The sequence below is a fragment of the Hemicordylus capensis genome, chromosome 11, assembly GCF_027244095.1.
Source record: "Hemicordylus capensis ecotype Gifberg chromosome 11, rHemCap1.1.pri, whole genome shotgun sequence".
NCBI lineage: Eukaryota > Metazoa > Chordata > Lepidosauria > Squamata > Cordylidae > Hemicordylus > Hemicordylus capensis.
The window spans coordinates 18450530-18473093 of record NC_069667.1 but is presented as its reverse complement, the minus strand read 5'-3'; the positions used below and the strand labels follow the sequence as shown (position 1 = coordinate 18473093).

Here is a 22564-nt window from a genome sequence, read left to right as displayed (position 1 = left end):
CTTCCCCTCTCCTGCTACCTGGACCGTGGAATGGGAGCGTGACCACCTTCTGCAGGCAAAGTCAGGGGGGTCCCTCCCTCCCCACGCATAGAACAATCAATAAAGGTGATGGATGTCCTGTAAACAGGTGGGATGGGGAGGGGGTTTGTTTTAAGTTTTATATCCCTCGGTGTACCTGGTTATGTGTACACCCTCACAACAACCACCCTGTGAGGTAGGTTCGGCTGAGAGAGCCAGGACTGGCCCAGAGTCACCCAGTGAGTGTCACGGCTGAATGGGGGATCCGAACGCGGGTCTTCCCGGCCCTAGTCCCGCACTCTAACCACTAAGCTAGGCTGGCTCTAAATTGCATCTCAATTGTGGGGGCGTGGATGGGGCTGCAGGGCCGGCTGGGGATGCCACCTTACAAAGCGAAGGGGCGGCTCCTTCCTGGCGACCGGGGCACTCGCGGGGCTGCTTAAGCGAAGGGTTGGGGGGCGCCCATCCGAGCCACTCACCGTAGATCATGGCCAGGCCGGTCTCGTGGAGGAAGCGCGCCCGGCGGTGCTTGAAGAGCCAGATGGTGAGGATGGTGAGGGTGAGCAGGAGGATGAAGATGAGCAGGTTGGCGCTGTCCTGCCGGTGGCTGGCTTCGGCCGCCTTCTCGGACACGATCTCCTCCTCCAGGGCCCCCTGGGCACGGGACTCCGCCTGCGCCCCTGCTGCCCAGAGGTCCAGCCCCAGCATCGCCAGCAGGAGCAGCCCCAGGAGCCGCTGCCGGGGAACCCCGGGGACCCCCCGGCACCGCCGCAGCTGGGCCGGGACGGCCATGGTTCGCGCGCACCGGCTGTCCAATGCCGCCGCTGCTGCTGCTGCTCCTCCTCCGCTGCCCAGGGCCAGGACTGGGGCGGCGCCACTCCCGGGCCGTGGAGAGGTGGGGCGCGCTGGCGCAGGCGCAGGCGCGGCGAGCCGACCGCACAGAGAGCAGGCGCAGGAGGGGGGAGGCAGCCTCCATCCTCGCGGGCGTGCTTACAACAAGCGAGCCCCCCCCCTCCACCCTGCCCTGGCTGGGCTTCCCTTGCATGTGGCCCGCAGCAGCCTCGAGTGGCGACCCACTCCTGTTCCTGGTGGCGTGGTGGGAGTCAGCCAGCCAGCCAGCCCCCTTGACCCGACTTCTTGGGTTGACTTCCAAGCAGGCGTGAGGTTGCAGCCTCAACGGAGTTGCTTGCAAGAGAGCAAGGCTGCGGGGAGCCCTGCGGAGGACGCTGCTAGCTCGTGTCCGGCTGCGATCCTGAACGCCCGCCCAGCCCGAGCCTGGCACGTGTGTTTGCTCGGACGTGAGTCCCACTGAGTCCTGCCTGCCGCTTGCAGCCAACCAGCCCCTGAGCTGCAGCCTTACCTGCACGTTAAATCCTGTTAAACCCGAGAGGGTTTACTCGCAAGGAAAGGAACGTAGTTAGGATGAGGTGGGGCGCTGGAAACAGGCTTAGTAGGGATCGCAGCTGAACCTCTCCGCTCTGCTGCTGTTGAAGTCAAACCCCGATTCCGATTATGTTTTCCTTGTTGCAAGCGTGCAGGAGCAGGACTGAAGCCTGGGCACAGAATGGGATCAGCAGCAGTGCCGGCCTAAGGATGCTTACTCGGATGGCAACAGAGACAAAAGGCGAAAGCCAAGACACACTGGGGCACATTTCCTTAAAAGTGTGAATTTTAAAAGATAAAAAAGTCTATGAGGCTTTTAAACCTTTCCGAATACAAACACCGGTTGGTTGGAGACTGTGTGCGTGGTGTCAGTCACTCTTATTTCTTTCTCTAGTTCTAGGTTCCCACCGGCCGCCTCCGTGACGACATCAGGGTGCGCCGCGGATTGCTGTGTCGAGCGCTCGCCCCCGACGCTGGCCGCCCGCGCGCACCCCCGGCGTTAGCTGAGGGAGGATGATGGCGGCCGCCTCGTTGTGGAAAGGGCTGGTCGGGGTCGGACTCTTCGCCCTGGCGCACGCGGCCTTCTCCGCCGCGCAGCGTGAGTGGCGCCCGCGCCCTGCCAGGGAAGGGGACTGGCTGGGAGGGGGGGCGCAAAGGCCTCTGGGTCCCCCTGCTCCCTCCCCGGGGGGGCAGGAGGGAGGGGGGAGTCATGGCGCGGCGGGGGGGCGCTGTGATCTGATCGCTGGGGAGGGGGGAGTCGCCCAACCGGTATTCTCCACCTGGGGTCCCGAAGTGTCTTTGGACTACAGCTCCCATCCTCCCCAGCCAAAGCCGTCGGGGCCGGGGAGCATGGGAGTTGTAGTCCAGCGACATCTGGGGAGGCCAGTGGGAGAACCCCTGGTCAGATTTCTTCTAATCCCCAGCGTAGGAGGGGCCCGAGGGAGGGTTTGGGTCCTTGGTGGGTGAGTGATGTGGGGATGAATTGTCCCCTTTGCAAAGGAGGGTCAGCCCTGGTTGCATTTGAATGGGAGACTGCATGTGAGTGCTGTAAGATATGGGGCTGCTCTGGGAAGAGCATCTAAGGTTCCAAGTTCCCTCCCTGGCAGCATCTCCAAGATAGGGCTGAGAGAGACTCCTGCCTCCAGCCTTGGAGAAGCCGCTGCAAGCCTGTGAAGACAATACTGAGCGAGATGGACTAATAGTTTGATTCGGTATACGTCAGTTTCCCTATGTAGGTTTGGGTCCGGTGGCGACTGGGATGAAAGGCGGGGGGGCAGCAGGGGTCGTGCCATTCTGGCCTGTGGCAGCTCAAGCAGGGCCGTGGGGCACCTGAACAGGTATGCAGCGCAGTCTCAGGTAGGCCTACTGAGAAGTAAACACCACCGACTGCAGTCCTGTGTGTGTGTGTGTGTGTGTGTGTGTGCGTGTGTGTGTGTGTACAGAGGAAGCTGCCTTTTCCCAGGTCAGACCCTTGCCCCACCTAGCTCAGGATTGTTTACTAGGGCAGTGGCTCTTTCTGGCAGGAGTCTTTCTTAGGCAGACCTGGAGATGCTGCCAGGGGTTGAACCTGGGACCTTCTATGTTTAAGTCCTGTGGTGGACTAGTGTCAGGGCATCCTAAAATGAGTGACAGGGAATGCCCACTGAAATGCAGTTTGTTCCTTCCACGGGATGCATTCAATTTCCAAATGGTGTGAGCCTAGTGGACTAGAAACACAGGAAGCTGCCTTATACCGAGTCAGACATAAGAACAGCCTTGCTGGATCAGGCTCAAGACCCATCTAGTCCAGCATTTTGTTTCACACAGTGGCCCACCAGATGCCTCTGGAGAGCCCCCAGGCAAGAGGTATGTGCATGTCCTCTCTCCTGCTGTTGCTGCCTGGCAACTGGTATTGAGAGGCATCACGCCTCTGAGGCTAGAAGTGGCCCACAGCCACCAGACTAGTAGCCATTGATAGACCTGTCCTCCATGAATCTGTCTAAGCCCCATTTAAAGCCACCCAAGCTGGTGGTCATCACCACACCCCATGGCAAAGAATTCCATAGATTAATTATGCACTGTGTGAAAAAGTCCTTCCTCTTGTCGGTCCTAAATTTCCCGACTTTCAGTGTCATGGATGGGGCCCCTTGTTCTAGTGCTGTGAGAGAGGGAGACAGAATTCTCTCTGTCCACCCTCTTGGTCAACCTAGCTCAGTGCTGTCTACACTGACTGCCAGTGGCTTTCCAAGGTTTCAGTCAGCAGTCTCCCTCAGATGCTGCCAGGGAATGAACCTGGGACCTTCTGCGTGCAAAGCAGATGCTCTTCCACTAAGCTACAGCCCCATCTCCCAAGCAGTATTCCCTCCAACGGATTCCCAGATGTTGCTAACTACAACTCCCAGAATCCCCAGCTGCAATGGCTTTTGCTTGGGGATTCTGGGAGTTGTAGTCAACAGCATCTGGGAATCCCTGTTAGAGGGAACACTGTCCCCAAGAGGAATGTCTTACAGGGCTCACATGTAGAGACCCATCCAAATGCAAACCAAGAGAAACCCTGCTTAGCAAAGGGGTCATTCATTCCTGCTACTGTAAGACTGGCTCAATTCCAATAATAATGTCTGGTGGTGCTATTAGGGGTGTAGCTGTAATTGAAAAAGGGGGGACAAGTATTCCTGGTCCCCTGAGGCAGAGGGGGTCACCAGCTAAGTCTCAGCTAGCTCTTTACTATCTTCCCCCCACTCTAACCTTGCAACACCTCCTGCTTATTATTATTCTTGTTAAAAAACATTTCATATACCATTTCCCAACAAAACTGTTCTCAAAGAGGTTTACATAGTGAAGGGATGAGGAAAATGGTTCCCTGTCCCCAAAGGGATCACAATCTAAAAAGAGAGATGAGAGAGACACCAGCAGTTGCCACTGGAGGGACCCTGTGCTGGGCTGAATAGGGACAGTTGCTCTGCTGCTACTAAATATGAGAACGCCGTTGCTTTAAAAGGTTTCTCTTGGCCCAGTTAAAAGGAGGCGGAATATATGTGGAATCCTACTGAGATACAGAATTCTATGTTGGTACCAACTGAAAATAGCACTTCATACATCTGACGAAAGTGGACTCCAGAAAAGCTGGTGCCACAGTACACTTGTTAATCTTTAAGGTGCCACAAAACTCTTGGTGGTTTTTACTTCTGAGTAAGGGTGCATAGGATGGCAATCCTAACCTATTCATCAGACACAACAGAAGGAGCTCTATTTAGGAAGCTTCAAAATAACAATTCTTAGAACAGATTGCGTGTGAGAGAGAAAGCATGGCAGCCGTGAGAAACCATTGGGATCTCTGCTCCTTCTGACCACGAGCACTGAGAACTCGGCCTTCTCCTATCTGCATACTGGGTTCTTTTCCTTGGTCACACTGGAGTGTTCCAGAAAGCTGCAAACTGGCTTCTGTGTAGATCTGTTGTGAGGGACTCTAAATTTGGGGGGCAAGGTAACATTGTAAAGGTAAAGGTAAATTTGGGGGGCAAGAAAATCCACCAGCGGCACTTGAAGTCACTTCCTGTTTCGCCAGATCACAAGCCTTCCTCTTCTCCCTGTCCCCTGATAAATCTCCTAAAAGCAATTGGCAAGGGGCCAGGCCCCTGTGGTCCCCAGGGAATCCTGCTGACCCATGAGATGTTGGAATCAAGGAGAGCTGCCAGATGCTACGACGGGGAGCTCCCGAGAATTACCTGGCAAGCAACACTGCGACCAGAGTGCTCGGATGGCATTGCATCACGAGGAGGAGGAAAACCTGCACCTGTTGACAGCCTGCAGTCAGTGCAACTGGCACAAGTCCGGGCCTGGAAACTAGCACAATTTGGAGGCTGTGTCTGCAGCTGAGGTTGGGATTAAGAGCAGGTGTTTGGGACAGTATTGGACCTGGAGGTGACATCATGGGTCAAGGGGGTGGGGCCCAGAGTCGGAGTAGACCAGGTTAGTATGGCACAAAGCTAAAGGACTGGTGTGCTCTGTTGGCAGGGGAACTGGGTTGACTGGATAAAAACAGCAGGTGATCAGCAGGCTGTGGTACCTTAAGAGAGCAGGAATGAGATGTAGGATCAACTGAGATGCTCGGGATTGGGGTATTTTGTTTGTTTGTTTTTCACATTTATATCCTGCTCTTCCTCCAAGGAGCTGGAGTAAATATACATGGTTATATTTAGCCTCACAACAACCCTGTGAGGTAGGCTAGGCTGGAGGCATATTGGGAGTACATTTGCACGGCTCAGGGGCTTGGCTCAAAATGTAGACGCAACTCTGCCGAAAGACTTATTTGGTTGAGTTATTCAACCCCATGGCAGTCCAACTTTGCAAAGTATTAAGAAACAACTCCAGGTGCCATGTATTACAGCTGTACTGTCTCCATCCTCTGAATTGCATCCCGGATAAATTGATGGTAACCATCTAGATCTTGAAAGAGCTCATAGATAACCCTGCGAACTGAGCAAAGATACACCTTTTAAAGTGGTGATTCTCTTATATTTAGCAGGAGGGGAAACTGGCCCTCTCCATCCCCAGCACAGCATCCCTCCAGTGGTTGTTGCTGGTGTCTACCTTATGTTTCTTTTTAGACTGTGAGCCCTTTGGAGACAAGGATCTATCTTGTTTGTTTGTTTATTTAGCAGATTTATTGACTGCCTGACTTCCTTAGACTCGAGGCAGTTTACGTAAATGAAAACAGCAACGAAGACAAGAGAAAAAGGTGGGGAGAAAGAGAAGGAAAAAAGAAAAAGAACCTCACACACACGCACATGTTAAAAACGAAAAGCCTGGCAAAATAGATAGGTTTTCAGGAGCTTCTTAAAGGACAGAAGAGAGGGAGCATTATGAATCTCAGGTAGCAGTGTTCCATAAGGAGTGGGCTACAACAGAGAAGGCTCACCTGAGACAACTGCACGGTGGGGGGGGTTGAAGTTGGACGGGAGAGGCGATCCTGAAGGTACACAGGCACCAAACCCTGAATTTATGTATTATTTATTTTTCTATGTAAACCGTTTTGAGAATTTTGTTGAAGAGTGGTATCTAAATATTTATAGTAGTAGTAGTAGTAGTAGTAGTACATTCTCTGGACCTGCGTGTAATTGGGCTGATAACTGCATGGGTTCTCTCCACCCTAAGATGTACTGTTATGGGTGATGTATTGCCAATCCCTGACCTAAAAGACCAGAACCTTCCTTGAGTTTAGAAGTCTGTGATTCATGGTCTTTGGCTTGATGGACATAAAGTACTTGGATTGAAGACGGCAAACACAAACCCTTCTGTCTGTGTCTTCTTACTTACCTGTGTCTTAATAGGCTGTGTGGTTTCCTTTAATCAAAATAGTGGTTAGTGGTGAGTTCAGGGGCCTGTCTTTGCTTTATACACACAGAAAACATCTGGTGAATGTTTTGCATTACTTGGTCATCCCTGTCAGATGCGTTTCTCTTTGCATTCTAGAGATGAGTAGAGCATCCTATTCATCAAGTCAGGCATGCTTTAAAGATTGGATTAATCCAGGGGTTCTCAAACTCGGATCCCCAGATATTGCTGGAGTACAGGGTGATGGGAGTTGTAGTCCAACATCATCTGGGGACTGGAGGTTGAGAACCCCTGGATTAGCATTGTCTGAGAGAGAAATTGTGGAAACGAGGAAGTCGTGATCTTTGCATAGAGTTAGCACCCAGGATGGAACTGAAAGAAGGCTCGGCCAGGTCAGCCACTCTGTGCTCTGCGAATATAATGAAGGAAATAAGTTCATTTACCAGCCTGTCTTTATTTTATAGATCGCTCCTACATGAGATTAACAGAAAAAGAAGATGAAACCTTGCCAATAGATGTAAGTTGTACATTCTTCTTTCAGTTATGTGAAACCGCAGTTTTGGCTGTGATCCATAAGCTGCTTAAGATGACATATTTGCATATAAACTGGTTTAATGACAATTACGTCAGTGGAGGAGCAAACTTGAATACTTGACAGGTAGAGTGGTGTGTGTGTGTGTGTGTGTGTGTGTGTGTGTGTGTGTGTGTGTACACACACTTATACATATACATACACACACACACACACACATCAGCATGGCTAACAAACTTGACAGAGTAGTTTATGGATCGCTTCCTAGCCAACTTGGTTCATGTCGTCCTGCTTCCAGAAACTGAATTTGAGTCCATTCATCTCTGCTCTCTCACGAATCTGGTGATTCAGATTTTTAGCCTTAATACTGCAGCCTTGGCACTATGCCTGAATTTAAGTAAGTATTAAGTATTAATACTTATTTGCCACCTTGCTTCCTTCCCTAAAATCATCTGCATAAGAATTCCCTGCTCCAGTCAATATCCAGCCTCAGATTTACTCTCCATCGGTGAGGAAACACTTTCTCTTTCTGGTATGTTTCTGTGGATCTGTTGTGTGCCCTCCACTATCCTGATCCCAGCCTAATGCAATCTTTCTCCTAACTTTAGTCCTCGGGGTTTTGATTCTTTCTTGCATGAACAGATAAGAAAGCTAGGTTTCAAGTTTCAACCATTGTGTCAAATACTATCCAATTATTTTTCCCCTCATTATTCTCACGATTGGATGGCTGAGAAATCATGACGTGCCGTAGGCTGCTTTCATGGCTGAGTGGGGATACGAACCTGGATGTCTTCTGTCCAAAACCTAGGACTCCGCCTGCCTACAGCACACATCTTGGAAACCCTGGCAGTTTCTTGCCAGGAAACAAAAATAAAGTTGATTATTTACAACCAGATGAGAGAAGGATGTCATTGACAGGATTTCCTGAAGCCATTGAAGTGCTTGTTCTCTGTTTTAATCTGTTACAGATAGTTCTTCAAACACTGTTGGCCTTTGCTGTTACTTGTTATGGAATAGTACACATTGCAGGAGAATTTAAAGACATGGATGCCACTTCAGAACTAAAAAATAAGTATGTGCTTTACTCCTTACTCTACCCTGATGTTATATCTTGTTGCATGGCTTCCTATTCTGTTTTTCCTTCCACCCTCTCTGCCAAACTGCCCGCCAGAACTATTTCAAGAGTGGGTGGCTTTTGCCCTCAGTATGCCACCTAATGGCACAGTGGGGGAAATGACTTGATTAGCAAGCCAGAGGTTGCCAGTTCAAATCTCCACTGGTATGTTTCCCATACTATGGGAAACTCCTATATAGTGATATAGGAAGATGGTGAAAAGGCATCATCTCATACTGCACGAGAGATGGCAATGATCAACCCCTCCTGTATTCTACCAAAGACAACCATCAGGCTCTGTGGTTGCCAGGAGTTGACACCAACTTGACAGCACACTTTGCTTTATACAAATAATGAGAAATTTGACAGGTGCTGCTTTTCAATGCATTAGAAAGAAGCTGCAGCCTGCTAAAAATTCCTCTCTCATGAAGCAGAGGTACCAGGCTCCTGTCCTCTGTTCCATCATATTAGTCCATGAGCCGGGCCCACAAATTTTGGCCATCCATATAATCTCGGGGGACGAATGTCAAGTGGTTTTTGGCAGCATCCACCCCCACCCCTTAGGGATGGGGGAAAGGTGACAGCATTGTTGCACTTACAGTTTTCTGTGTATTATTCCCCCTTTCTATATCACACACACCCCAATGATTGGGGTACAATTTCAGTCATTTTTGCATGGAAGAAAGGGTGAGGGTCACAATGAACAAATTCTCTGCCACGAGATGTGGTAGCAGCCAACAACTTGGATGGCTTTAAGAGGGGTTTGTATAATTTCATGGAGGAGAGGTCTAACAACGGCTACTAGTCGGAGGGCTATAGGCCACCTCCAGCCTCAAAGGCAGGATGCCTCTGAGTACCAGTTGCAGAGGAGTAACAGCAGGAGAAAGGGCATGCCCTTAACCCCTGTCTGTGGCTTCCAGCAGCATCTGGTGGGCCACTGTGCGAAACAGGATGCTGGACTAGATGGGCCTCCTTGGGCCTGATCTTATGGTCTTATGTTGTCCTCTCTCCATGGAGTAATCATTGGAGGACATTCCTGCCAGTTTCCACTTCCATTTTAGAGTATTTTAAAACACCACTGCAAATTTGGCTGGTGCAGTGGTCAGGACAATGAAAACACAACGGCACATGTCTTTATTGAAAAGTGCAACAGTGCTATTGCCTCTTTCCCATCTCTAGGGGTGTAGACCTTGTCGACAATCACAGTGAGCACTGGTTCCCAACAGATGGTACCAACCACCCTAGTTGGCTTATGTACCTCATCATCCTCAACCAAAGGATGGGCCAGGTAGACTTGTTCAGAGGGAGAAGTCCGGATATCTGCATAATCAGTAGGGGTGGTCCTTGGAATGAGGATGCCTTGGAAAGCTCTGTTGCCATCATGGACTTTTTCTCCCTCCTGCTGTCCTGAAGGCTTTGACCTTGGCCCATTCGAACCTGGGCCTCGCTCCATTGCTCTCTAAAAGCTTTCTTGGTCACCTCTGAATGCCAGTGGTGTTCTCTTGTCCTGTGCACTTGTTGCTACTTCCTCTGACACCGAGGAGCACCAGTCATTGGGAAGGATACAGGGTTAAAAAGTGTGCCAGGTTCCCCAGACTCCGTAAATAATGTTGGTTATGACCAGTGCTCTCAGTAACAGATTTCTAGATGTTGTGGACTACTTCTCTTGTAATCTCCACCTGCAGTGGCCTTTGGATTGGGGATTGGGGGAGTTGTAGTTATCAACATCTGGGAATCTCTGTTATGGGGAACAGCACTTACTTGTTATAATTCAGCATCTAGAACTGCTGGTGATGCTTCAGTATTAATCCCACTTTTTTCACTTCTGTTTTTGTTTGTATTTAAAGGACATTTGACACATTAAGGAACCATCCATCTTTTTATGTATTTAATCACCGGGGCAGAGTATTATTCCAGTCCCCGGACACTGTCAGTTCGTCCTCCAACCAGGGTGCTTTGTCGTCCGGCGCATCTCTGAAGTTGCGAAAACTTGAGCCTCTCCGCCGTTAAAAAGATTTTTACAGATGATTCTAAAAACAGAACAGGACACTGAGCTATAATATTGGAGCTGGGGATGTAAAAACTTTTTAAATTTCTGGAGCAGTATTTATATTGATCTTCCAGACTTTATAAAATATATAAATATATATATATAAATATATATAAAAATATTAAAAAAGGACCTTCTTTGAACACTGTTAATGACAATGACTGAATTGTGAATTGGCAAAACAGGGCAAGTTACTGCTAGAATTATGCTGTGAAACCATACGTTTTACCTTTCTCCCATAAAACGCTATTGCGATCCACCTAAAATGAATTTCCTGTTACCCCAAAGCAGATGATGGTTTTAATGTGACGGATAACTACAGAGGAGTGTTGGCTTGTACTGTTTATTGAATGCCGAGGAAGGGGGTGTCTTGTGTCCATTTCCCCCCACCCTTGACAGAGGACGACAACCCTTGTGTTCCTTGCATGTCTCTGATGGCAGCACTTTGGGCTGGGGCCATCCTGTGATGTGATCTCCACGGGCCAAGGCAGAGCCATTAAGACAGGACAGCCTCCCAAGCAACGCTGGGGTTACTCAACCCGACTTGTTGGCAGGGACACAAAGCTTCCTTTCCTCTCTGGGTCAAAGTCCTCAAGCTGGACTGCTTCTAATGCTCCTCTGAGATATGCCAGAAGGCTATTCACGGACAAGTATTTATGTTGAGATGTCCTGATTCTCCTCTCCCCGCCGCCCTCTTAAGACTGTGTGTTGATTTAGCCTCTCCTGTTTATGCTCTTTCTCCCTTGTTGGGAAGGTAGCCGAGAGTTTGATCCAAGCAAGGGAAGGTGCTTTGTTCACCTTCAAACCAGACACACTCAGCTCGTTTCTCTCACCATGTTGTGCTGCCCACTTGGCTGGTGCGTTTTAGCTCCAAAGAGACTCCTTCCCCGGCCGTCTTCCTCGGAGCAGGGCGGAGTGTTCAGGAGGAGGGGAGACGTTCCCTTCTATCTGCTGTTGGGTTGTGAACTGGTCTGAGCTGTTAATGGATGTGCAGGAAAGCTGGTTTTCCTAGCTTTTTCTGCTAGGGTTGCTTCACATGGGACATATTTCCTATATAGAAATATCGGTCCGGGGCGGGGGGAAAGTGCACCATCCACTTGTGGCAGTGCAGGTTGAGTGTTAGCTGCTTGACTGGCCTGCTTGGAGTAAAATAAAGCAGGCACACCACACAAGTCAGTGTTGGTTCCCCCGCTCTGACCCTTGCCGCATTTCATGTGGCGATGAAGGCGTGGCCTTAAAAATAAATGGCTATGCTTCCGTTCTTGCTGGTCCCTAAGCGAATGTCCACGTTGTGCTCTGAATAGACACTGGCCTCGCCCTCTCTTGCCTTGTGTTGATCCAGCTGAAATCCTGCCTGTTGCCATGAGGTGAAAAACCTGAGTCATTGGTAGGGTTTTGCTATCTGCCTTACTCTTCTCTTCCCCTGATATGCCGAAGCCAGATTCTCCCGACTCTTCCCTTAAGCTTAACCCACACAGCAGCACTTGAAGCCTAATTTGTGCAGAAGACCAGCTGCTCCTACTTCCTTTTGACATTTAAGTCTGTGAAGCTTGTGGTTGGCAGTTGAGTTTAATTTCTCCCTTTCAAATGGCTGGCTGGTTGCCTTTCCATGCTGTGCTCTGAAATGGCAATTGCTGCTTTTAAGTTGGCCCCCGTATGCCTTGCCAAACAGAACTGTCCTTCTGAGCCCCTATCCTGGGAGATCCCAAATGGATCTGGACTGCACGAGGGGCCTGACGCGAGAACCGCTAAGCATGGCCCAGATCCCAAAATACGAGCGCACAAAACGTACAGTACTGTCCACAAATACAGTACTGTTCGCGGCACAAACCTGAATGTGTGTAAGACCCACTTCGCTTAGTGGAACTTATTTCCTAGTGATTTATGCATAGGACTGGATGGTTGGAACCTTCTTAAGAGGTGGTCCATCTCACAAGTTTATTTAGATGGAGAACTTGCCCTTCAGAGCAAGTCACAAAAGATGGTGACGTTAAACAGCCTGGAGACAAGTTTTTCTTAGTGGGGCTTTCAGAGATTTGACAGATCAGGGTGAGCTCGATGTTGAGAGGGGAAATAAAAGGCCATCCTGTTCAGAGGAAAAAACGGCTTAAACTAATCCTGTTTTCAGTTTGGTTTTTAGCATCTCTTTATGCGAGTCACTTTAGCCCAGCCATTTGCTTACTAACGAATTATCAGCAAGCCTGCTCTGAACTTGTTTTAGGCTTCCAAAAAGCTTCTCCCAAGGCAGCAGGTATTGCTTACCTTACAAGCTGAGAATCTTGCTTGGAATTCCAAGGCGTTCCTCCTCTCCTCATCCACGACGTTTGCAGCCCATTACAGCAAGGAGTAGCTGTCTTATCCTTCAGCATTGATGGTTATATATTGCAAAGATGTGCAAATTTTGTTTTTGTTTTTGTTTTTTTGATCTTGCAATGTCCAATAAAGAACTAATATCCTTATGAAGCACATGGAGTACGATTCCTTTCTTCAGGACCTGTTATTGTACAAGTGTAAGCGAATGGAGAGCTTGAGATTATTTTATAAATTTGATGGATACGTGAAATAAAATTGAACAGTTTTCCCTATCTGGCTTGTGAAGTGAGGTTGCTGCTTTTCAGCAGTTGTTCCTGGATCTGATGTACACAACTGTGTTCCGGTTTTTGTAGAGAAAGGCAGTTTCTAAATGTGAGGCCTGGTTCTCCAGTGGGGATGGGACTGTCAGCTCAGGGGCAGATCGCATGTTTTGCTTGCAGAAGGCAACAGAAGAGCCAGTGTGGTGTAGTGGTTAGAGTGTTGGGCTAGGACCGGGGAGACCCGAGTTCAAATCCCTGCTCAGCCACAAAGTTCACTGGGTAACTCTGGACCAGTCACTTCTCTCTCAGCCTAACCTACCTCATGGGCTTGTTGTGAAGATAAGCATAACCATGTGCTCTGCTCTGGTCTCCTTGGAGGAAGAGCAGCATATAAATGTAAAAACAAACCGCTTCAGTTCCTGGCAGTACATAGGAAGCTGCCACATACCGAGTCAGACGATTGGTCCATCTAGCTCAGTATTGTCTACCCAGACTGGCAGAGGCTTCTCCAAGGTTGCAGGCAGGAATCTCTCTCAGCCCTATCTTGGAGATGCCACCAGGGAGGGAACTTGGATGCTCTTCCCAGAGCAGCATCCATCCCCTGAGGGGAATCTCTTCCAGTGTTCAAACATCAGGTCTCCCATCCATATGCAACCAGGGTTGACCCTGCTTAACTAAGGGGACAGGTCATGCTTGCTACCACAAGACCAGTTCTCCTCTAGTATTATGGGGTGGAGCTGGCCAAGGCCCCTATCTGAAACTAGGAAGGCTACCCTACATAAGAGGTGAATGCCCGAGAGCATAGTAAACAGGGATCGCAAACAGGACATAGGAGTTTTGCAGGAAGTGTGCGGGGGAGCCTGGAACAAGCCCCTGCGATCACAAGGAGCCTGGTGGAGAAGAAAACGTAAGTACAAATCCCTCCCTCGTATCCCTCATATTCTTGGGAAAGGCTGTTTGGACAGTTAAATAGCTGACCATTACAGCTGAGACCTATCCTAAATACTATAAGCAGCCAACAAAAACAGTATGAAGATAGAAGGTCAGCAGGGGAAGGGGCACTTCCCAGTGTATTGCACAGGGTGCCACATGTATGACTACTTGCCCCATGGGCAGAAGGCATGGGTGTGTGCTCGGTGCAAGGAGCTCCTGGCCCTCAGGGAACAAATTCATTCCCTTGAGACCAAGGTGGCAGATCTGGAGAAGCTCAGAGAGACAGAGAGGCATGCAGACAAGACCTTCAGGGATGGGGTAGAGGCATCCCACTCCAGGGCAGATAGCTCCTCTGCTGTCAGGGAGAATGAAAGTCTTGGGCAAGGAGGACATCGGTCTGAGGAAGAGGGAAATGCTCCTTTAGAAGGGACCCCTTCCGTGGATGATGAGCCCATATCCTCTCGCACAGGGGATACTCCTCTGGGGGGTAGGGGCCTCCTTGTAGTTGGTGATTCGATCATTAGAGGGATAGAGAGATGGGTTTGTGACCTGCGTGTTGACCACATGGTGACTTGCCTGCCTGGTGCGAAGGTTGCGGACATTACGCAGCATCTAGACAGGCTCCTAGGCAGTGCTGGGGAGGAGACAGCTGTCGTGGTGCATGTTGGCACCAACAATGTGGGGAAATGTAGTTGGGAGGTCCTTGAAGCCAAATTTAGGCTGATAGGTAGCATTTTGAAGTCCAGGACCCCCAACGTAGCATTCTCAGAAATGCTACCTATTCCACATGCAGGTACAGTGAGACAGACATTGCTGAGGGGTTTCGATGCGTGGATGAGATATTGGTGCCGGGAGGAGGGGTTTAGATTTGTTAGGCACTGGGATACATTTTGGGGCAAGCAAGGCCTGTACAAAAGGGATGGTCTGCACTTGAACCAAGATGGAACCAGACTGCTGGCGCTTACAATCAAAAAGGTTGCAGAGCAGCTTTTAAAATGATGTCTGGGGAACAGCCGATGGGAGCTGGGCAGTATCCCGTTTGGCAAAAGCCATCCCTTAAAGTGTGTGGGTGCAAAGGATTCAGATAAAAGAGAAGAAGACAGAGCAGAACCTCATAAAGAGCAGACGGGAGCCTGTGCCAGCAGGTCAAAGAGTCAAAATAATAGCACACATCAGGTGAGAGATCCAGTGTATAGGTGCTTATATGCCAATGCCAGAAGCTTCCGAGCCAAGATGGGTGAGCTGGAGTGCTTGGTTGCTAATGCAAAAATAGATATGGTGGGCATAACAGAAATATGGTGGAACATTGAGAACCGGTGGGATACTGTTATCCCTGGGTATAAACTCTATAGAAAGGACAGGGAGGGGCGCCTTGGAGGAGGGGTAGCACTGTATGTTAAAGAAGGGATAGAATCTAACAAGCTAGAAAACCTAGGTGGACTGGAGTCCTCCACAGAAACCCTGTGGGTGACAAAACAAGGCCTGAAAGGGAACATGCTACTGGGGACATGCTATCGCCCTCCGAATCAAAACACCGACAGTGACTGGTAGTTGCAGGAGGAAATCAGGGAAGCGTCAAGGAAAGGCAGGGCTATAATTATAGGTGACTTCAATTACCAACACATAGATTGGGTAAATTCACAGTCAGGTCAGGACAACGTGGTCAGATTTCTAGATACACTAAATGACTGTGCCCTAGAACAGGATTTCTCAACGTGTGGGTCCCCAGATGTTATTGGACTTCAGTTCCCATAATCCCCAGCCCCAGTGGCATTTGGTTGGGAATTATGGGAGTTGAAGTCCAATTACATTTGGGGACCCACACGTTGAGAATCCCTGCCCTAGAACAGTTGGTCTTGGAACCAACCAGAGAGAAGGTGACCTTGGACCTAATTCTGAGTGAGGACCTGGTGCGTGATGTCAGTGTCATCGACCCTTTAGGGAACAGTGACCATAGTGCCATCAAATTCAGCATACATGCGGGGAGAGAATAACCAAGGACGTCTAACACAGACATTTTGAATTTCAGAAGAGGAAACTTCTCCAAAATGAGAAGTATGGTGAAAAGAAAGCTGAAAGGGAAAATCAGGAGAGTCACTTCACTCCAGAGTGCATGGAGTTTACTCAAAACCACAATACTAGAAGCCCAGTTAGATTGTATACCCAAAAGGAGGAAAGGTACCACTAAGTCCAGGAGGATGCCAGCATGGCTAACAGGTACCATCAAGGAAGCCATAAAAGGGAAGAAGACTTCCTTCTGAAATTGGAAGGCCTGTCCAAATGAAGAGAACAGAAAGGAACACAAACTCTGGCAAAAGAAATGCAAGGTGAAAATAAGGGAGGCGAAAAGAGAGTTTGAGGAACATTTAGCCAAAAGTATCTAGGGAATAACAAAAACTTCTTTAAATACATCAGAAGCAGGAAACCTGCCAGGGAGGTGGTTGGACCATTAGACAATGAAGGAGTGAAAGGGATTATTAAGGAGGATATGGAGGTTGCAGAGAAGCTGAATGAGTTCTTTGCATCTGTCTTCACAGCAGAGGATACTAAGCATATATCTGTTCCTGAACCAGGCTTTTTAGGGATGGAGGCTAGAGAGCTGAGTCAGATAGAAGTGACAAGAGATGATGTTTTAAAATGTCTGGAAAAACTGAAAGCTAACAAATCACCAGGGCTGGATGGCATCTATCCAAGAGTCCTCAAAGAACTCAAATGTGAAATTGCTGACCTCTTTGCTAAAATATATAATTTATCCCTGAAATCGGGCTCTGTACTGACTGGAAAGTAGCAAATGTAACACCGATTTTCAAAAAGGGGTCCAGGGCGATCGGGGAAATTACAGGCTGGTTAGCCTAACATCCGTTCCAGGCAAATTGATGGAAAACATCCTCAAGGATAAAATTGTAAATCACCTAGAAGAACAGGTCCTGCTGGGAGTGAGCCAGCATGGCTTCCGCAAAGGCAAATCTTGCCTCATCAACCTTTTGGAGTTCTTTGAGAGTGTCAACAAGTGTGTGGATCAAGGTGATCCAGTTGACATAATAAACGTGGATTTCCAAAAGGCTTTTGACAAAGTTCCTCATCAAAGACTCCTGAGGAAACTTAGTGGTCATGGGATAAGGGGACAAGTACATCTGTGGATTGCTAACTGGTTGAAAGACAGGAAACAGAGGGTAGGTATAAATTGAGAGTTTTCACAATTCAGGGAAGTAAGAAGTGGGGGGACCCAGGGATCTGTACTAGGACTGGTGCTTTTTAATTTATTCATAAACGATCTAGATGCAGGGGTAAGCAGTGAGGTGGCCAAATTTGCAGATGACACCAAACTCTTTCGGGTAGTGAAATCCAAAACAGATTGTGAGGAGCTCCAAAAGGATCTCTCCAGACTGGGTGAGTGGGCGACAAAATGACAAATGCGGATCAATGTTAGCAAGTGTAAGGTGATGCACATTGGGACGAAAAACCCCAGCTTCAAGTATATGCTGATGGGATCTGAGCTGTCGGTGACTGACCAGGAGAGGGATCTTGGGGTCCTGGTGGACAGCTCCTTGGAAGTGTTGACTCAATGTGTGGCAGCTGTGAAAAAGGCCAGTTCCATGCTAGGGATCATTAGGAAGGGGATTGAAAATAAAACTGCTAATATTATAATGCCCTTATACAAAACTATAGTGCGACCACACTTGGAGTACTGCGTACAATTCTTGTCACCACATCTTAAAAAGGACATTGTAGAACTGGAAAAGGTACAGAAGAGGGCAGCCAAGATGATCAGAGGCCTAGAGCACCTTTCTTATGAGGCAAGGCTACAACACCTGGGGCTTTTTAGTTTAGAAAAAAGACAACTGCGGGGAGACATGATAGACGTCTATAAAATCATGCATGGTGTGGAGAAAGTGGAGAGAAAGACATTATTTTCCCTCTCACACAACACTAGAACCAGGGGTCACTCCATGAAATTGATTGTCAGGAGGTCTAGGACCAACAAATGGAAGTATTCTTTCACACAACGCATGATCCACTTGTGGAACTCTCTGCCACAGGATGTGGTGACAGCCAACAACCTGGATGGCTTTAAGAGGGGTTTGGATGACTTCATGGAGGAGAGGTCTATCAATGGCTACTAGTCAGAGGGCTACAGGCCACCTGCAGCCTCAAAGGCAGGATGCCTCTGAGTACCAGTTTGCGGGAGAGTAACAGCAGGAGAGAGAGTGCATGCCCTCAACTCCTGCCTGCATCTGGTGGGCCACTGTGTGAAACAGGATGCTGGACTCGATGGGCCTTGGGCCTGATCCAGCAGGGCTGTTCTTATGTTGTTAACCCTGGGATTCTACTGACAGTGTAGAGCAGTGTTCTTCATTGTAAGGCCCGGCGGCCAGTGGCAACCGCCTGGCATTGTTTAATCGGCCCATGGACTGGTAAGGTCATCTGGCCACCCACCATCTTCCTGCGGCTGCTGTGCTCAGGAGGTAGCTAGGGCAACTCACCTGGATGGGAGGGGTCTCACACGCCGGTGTTCTTCAGTAACAGCCCCCATAAACCCTGAAAGTGGCTTCCTAATTGTTTATTTGGCTTGTGCAAAGCTTTTTGCTTTGACTCTTGAAGGCTCTGCACTGCCCCCCACCCCCCTGGCACCATGGGGAGATGACCGTTCTCACTCCACAGTGCTGTGCTATGCCCGGCGCCAGAAGTGGGGGCTCCTTGAAGGGAGGAGGAGCCCTCTTGAGCCCCTGAACTCTCCTGGAAGGTGTGCACAGAGTGCTGAGAATTGTCACCCTTCCCCACAGAGCTCCTCAGAGAAGGCACCCTCTCTCTCTTAAAAGGGCCTTCCCGGCACGGAGAAAAGCACAATACTATGCAGAGGGAGCCAGAAGTTGCTGGTTCAAATCCCCGCTGGTATGTTTCCCAGAAACACCTATATCAGACAGCAGCGCTATAGGAAGATGCTGAAAGGCAACATCTCATACAGCATGGGAGGCAGCAATGGTCAACCTCTCCTGTATTCTTCCAAAGACAACCACAGGGCTCTGTGGGCGCCAGGAGTCGACACCGACTCGATGGCCCAGGTCGAGTCGGTGCATAGGTCAGCGGAGCAGGAAATGGCTCTCACACTGGGAGGTTTTTTTTGCCCAAATGCACTCTGCTTGAAAAACACCACCACTGGTGTAGACCAGGGATTCTCAACGTTGGGTCCCCAAATGTTATTGGACTTCAACTCCCATAATCCCCAGGCCCAGTGGCATTTGGTTGGGGATGATGGGAGTTGAAGTCCAATAACATCTGGGGACCCAACGTTGAGAATCCCTGGTGTAGACAATCCTGAAAATGGCCCAAAGGCAGCTACACAGGTAAACTTGTGCCTGATCTGTGTTCACATCGTCCTCAAAGCCCGAGGGGAAACGGGCAGCTCAGGGAGAAAGGTCCCAAGCCTAGCCTTTTCCCTGAGCTGGCCGTTTTCTGTGCGTAGGGAGTTTTTTTGCAGGAAGGAGTGTTGAATTGGGCCCTTAGACCCAGCTCCCGTTTCCACTCAACCTGTGCTGAATCAGGCCCGCAGGCTAGAGGCACTCCGAACACTTGGCCTGCCAGAGCTAGTTGGTGCTGAATGAAGAGTTGGCAAGTTATCCTGAAGTGCGACATCAACACGGGCTGCAGCTGGACTTCAACAGCGCAAGGCAACCCTCCTAGCTTGTGAGGAATTCCAGGGGCTGGGCCAACATGGTCCTCCAGCTGCAACTCCCAGTCCCATCATCCCCAGCCACAATGGCAGGGGATGATGGATGGTGTGGTTACTTCCGTTTGCCCCGCCATGGGCTCAAGTCTCTCCTCAACTCAGATGAGTTCGGGTTGTATATAGTGCTACCTATTTCTGCAGCAAGCCTCTCCCCTCTGCCATGGCGTGTGGGTTGCAGAACTATCATCCTTGGTTGGCAAGCACATTTCAAGCCCTCTCTTGCCCCACCTGAACCACCCCACAGGAGCAGTCTACCCCTCACACCTTCCCCAACTTGGCTGTGCCTGAGATGCTTCAGCTCCTGTTGGGACTAAAGGTAAAGTGTGCCGTCGGGTAGTCGTCAACTCCTGGCACCCACAGAGCCCAGCGGTTTTCTTTGGTAGAAGACAGGAGCAGTTGACCATGGCCGCCTCCTGCACAGTATGAGATGATGCCTTTCAGCACCTTCCTAGATAGCTGCTGCCCGATAGAGGTACCGGCAGGGATTCTACAACTTCCATTATCCATAACTGCAATGTATTAGCACTTGAGAACCTCAGCTTGGCCACCTTGGCTTAGCAGGTTCCACTACAGTGAAGCCAGCGTGGTGTAGTGGCTAGAGTGCCGGACTAAGACCGGGGAGACCCGAGTTCAAATCCCCCATTCTGCTGGGTGACTCTGGGCCAGTCACTTCTCTCTCAGCCTAGCCTACTTCACAGGGTTGTTGTGAGGAGAAACTTAATTATGTAGTACACCACTCTGGGCTCCTTGGAGGAAGAGCGGGATATGAAATGTGACAAAAATAAAATAAATACAGTGGTAGGGCCATCTTATTGCTGCTACTCTCAAAAGCGGCAAGCCTGGATAGCAGTGGCTACATAGGCCCATCTTCTTTGATGACAGCCCCCCATAAACCCCCAAAGTGGCTTCCCAATTGTTTATTGGGCCTGTGCAAAGCTTTGGCCAAAGCAGAATACTCGGCCTAGCGCCCCAGGTACCATATAAAGGTGACCATTCTCACCCTACACAGTGCTGTGCCCTGCCCAGTGCCAGAAGTCTGGGCTCATTTAAGGGAAATGGAGCCTTCTTGCACCCCAGTGGAAGGCAGCGCGGTATAGTGGTTAGAGTGCTGGACTAGGACCGGGGAGACCCGAGTTCAAATCCCCATTCAGCCATGAGACTTGCTGGGTGACTCTGGGCCAGTCACTTCTCTCTCAGCCTAACCTACTTCAGAGGGTTGTTGTGAGGAGAAACATAAGTATGTAGTACAGCGCTCTGGGCTCCTTGGAGGAAGAGCCGGATATGAAATGCTGAATGAATGAATGAATGAATGAATGAATGAATGAATGCAGAGAGTGCCAGGAAGTGTAGCCCTTCCCAGCGCTTTTCTCCCGAAGCTCTAAAGAGAGGATTCCCTCTCTCTAAAAGCCCCCCCGCCCGGCCCCGAGAAAAGTGCAGGGTCAGCACAGTGGGGAATGGTTTTCACACTGCAGCGCTTTTTTTGGCCAAAGTAAAAAATAGGACTTGCTCCCTGCTTGAAAAAGTGTGACGATCACTGACATGCATGCCTACTTGACTCAGAGGACTGCTCTCCCTGGGCCTGCAGGGCCCGAGTATTCTGCTTCAGGGCTGTCCTATGCCAAGGATGTTAAGGTCCGGCCAGAGCTACAGGAAAAGCAAGCGAGTGACTCTCTGAAACCGGTTTGACTAGCTGGAGATGGTGGAGAGAGAGCTGACCTGTCGTTCTCTGGAGCAAAGCTGTAGGACCAGAGCTTGGTGGCAACTCCATTCAGCCAGAGAAATAAACCACCTCTAAAGGAGGCAGAGAGTGAAGCAGCCAACTAAAGCTGTAACCTAAATCTTCAGTGACTGCAACACTAGAAAAAGATGCCAAGATTGCAGCCATTCTTATTTGAATACACAGAGGAACACAGGAAGCTGCCATATACTGAGTTGGACCATTGGTCTATCTAGCTCAGTCTACACAGACTGGCAGCAGCTTCTCCAAGCTTGCAGGCAGGAGTCTCTCTCAGCCCTATCTTGGAGATGCTGCCAGGGAGGGAACTTGGAACCTGGATGCTCTTCCCAGAGAGGCTCCATCCCTTAAGGGGAAGATCTTCCAGTGCTCACACTTCTAGTCTCCCATTCATATGCAACCAGGGTGGACCCTGCTTAGCTAAGGGGACGAGTCATGCTTGCTACCACAAGACCAGCTCTTCTCTCCTAAAGAGCTTCTAGCTAAAAATAAAGATGGAAAAATAGCATCTTCCTATATTGATGCTGCCCGATATAGTACCAACAGGGATTCAAACTGGCAACCTTTGTTAGTCAAGCATTTCTCTGCTGCTAAAAACAAACCCCAGCCACCTACAGAGCACAGGATGCCAGTTGAGATTCACAGGTTTGTGCATCTGACATACTAGACGCCTCGCTTACGTTTTTCATATTTAAAGGGAATGGGGTGATTACTTAGGAAGGGCCCTCACTCCTGCAGAGCGGTTTGCAAATCTGAGTTAGGTGATGTTATTTGCTTTGCCCTGTCCAACATCAGGCCAAATACACGTCTTTAGAACATAGGAAACTGCCATATACTGAGTCAGACCATTGGTCCATTTAGCTCAGTATTGTCTTCACAGACTGGCAGCGGCTTCTCCAAGGTTGCAGGCAGGAGTCTCTCTCAGCCTTATCTTGGAGATGCTTCCAGGGAGGGAACTTCAAACCTTCTGCTCTTCCCAGAGTGGCTCCATCCCTTAAGGGGAATATCTGACAGTGCTCACACTTCTAGTCTCCCATTCATATGCAACCAGGGCAGACCCTGCTTAGCTAAGGGGCCAAGTCATGCTGGCTACCACAAGACCAGCTCTCCTCTCCCAAGTCTTTCCTAGCCCTGTCTGGAGATCAGTGCTCTCTCAAAGGTGTGCAGACACTGGCTTTTGAGTTC

General features: G+C 49.5%; 2 protein-coding genes across 3 annotated transcripts in view; one reads left to right on the top strand and one right to left on the bottom strand.

Moving 5' to 3' along the window:
* Positions 1 to 928, bottom strand: part of SLC9A6 (solute carrier family 9 member A6) — a 41448-nt gene extending 40520 nt beyond the window's left edge. Inside the window, exon 1 of the mRNA XM_053273629.1 lies at positions 498 to 928. Within this exon, the coding sequence (XP_053129604.1) occupies positions 498 to 810 (313 nt within the window). The 5' untranslated portion in view covers positions 811 to 928. The remainder of the gene's footprint in view (positions 1 to 497) is intronic.
* A 28-nt stretch (positions 929 to 956) lies between these two features.
* MMGT1 (membrane magnesium transporter 1) lies at positions 957 to 12876 on the top strand. 2 transcript variants are annotated; one of them, XM_053273627.1, is made up of 5 exons: positions 957 to 1316; positions 1796 to 1999; positions 7179 to 7231; positions 8215 to 8318; positions 10208 to 12876. In XM_053273627.1, the coding sequence occupies exons 2-5, from the start codon at positions 1915 to 1917 to the stop codon at positions 10368 to 10370; spliced, it is 405 nt and encodes a 134-aa protein (XP_053129602.1). In that variant the 5' UTR covers positions 957 to 1316; positions 1796 to 1914; the 3' UTR covers positions 10371 to 12876. The 2 variants fall into 2 exon arrangements, with proteins under 2 accessions (XP_053129602.1, XP_053129603.1); XM_053273628.1 differs by having other exon boundaries at positions 957 to 1999.
* Positions 12877 to 22564: the final 9688 nt, after the last annotated feature.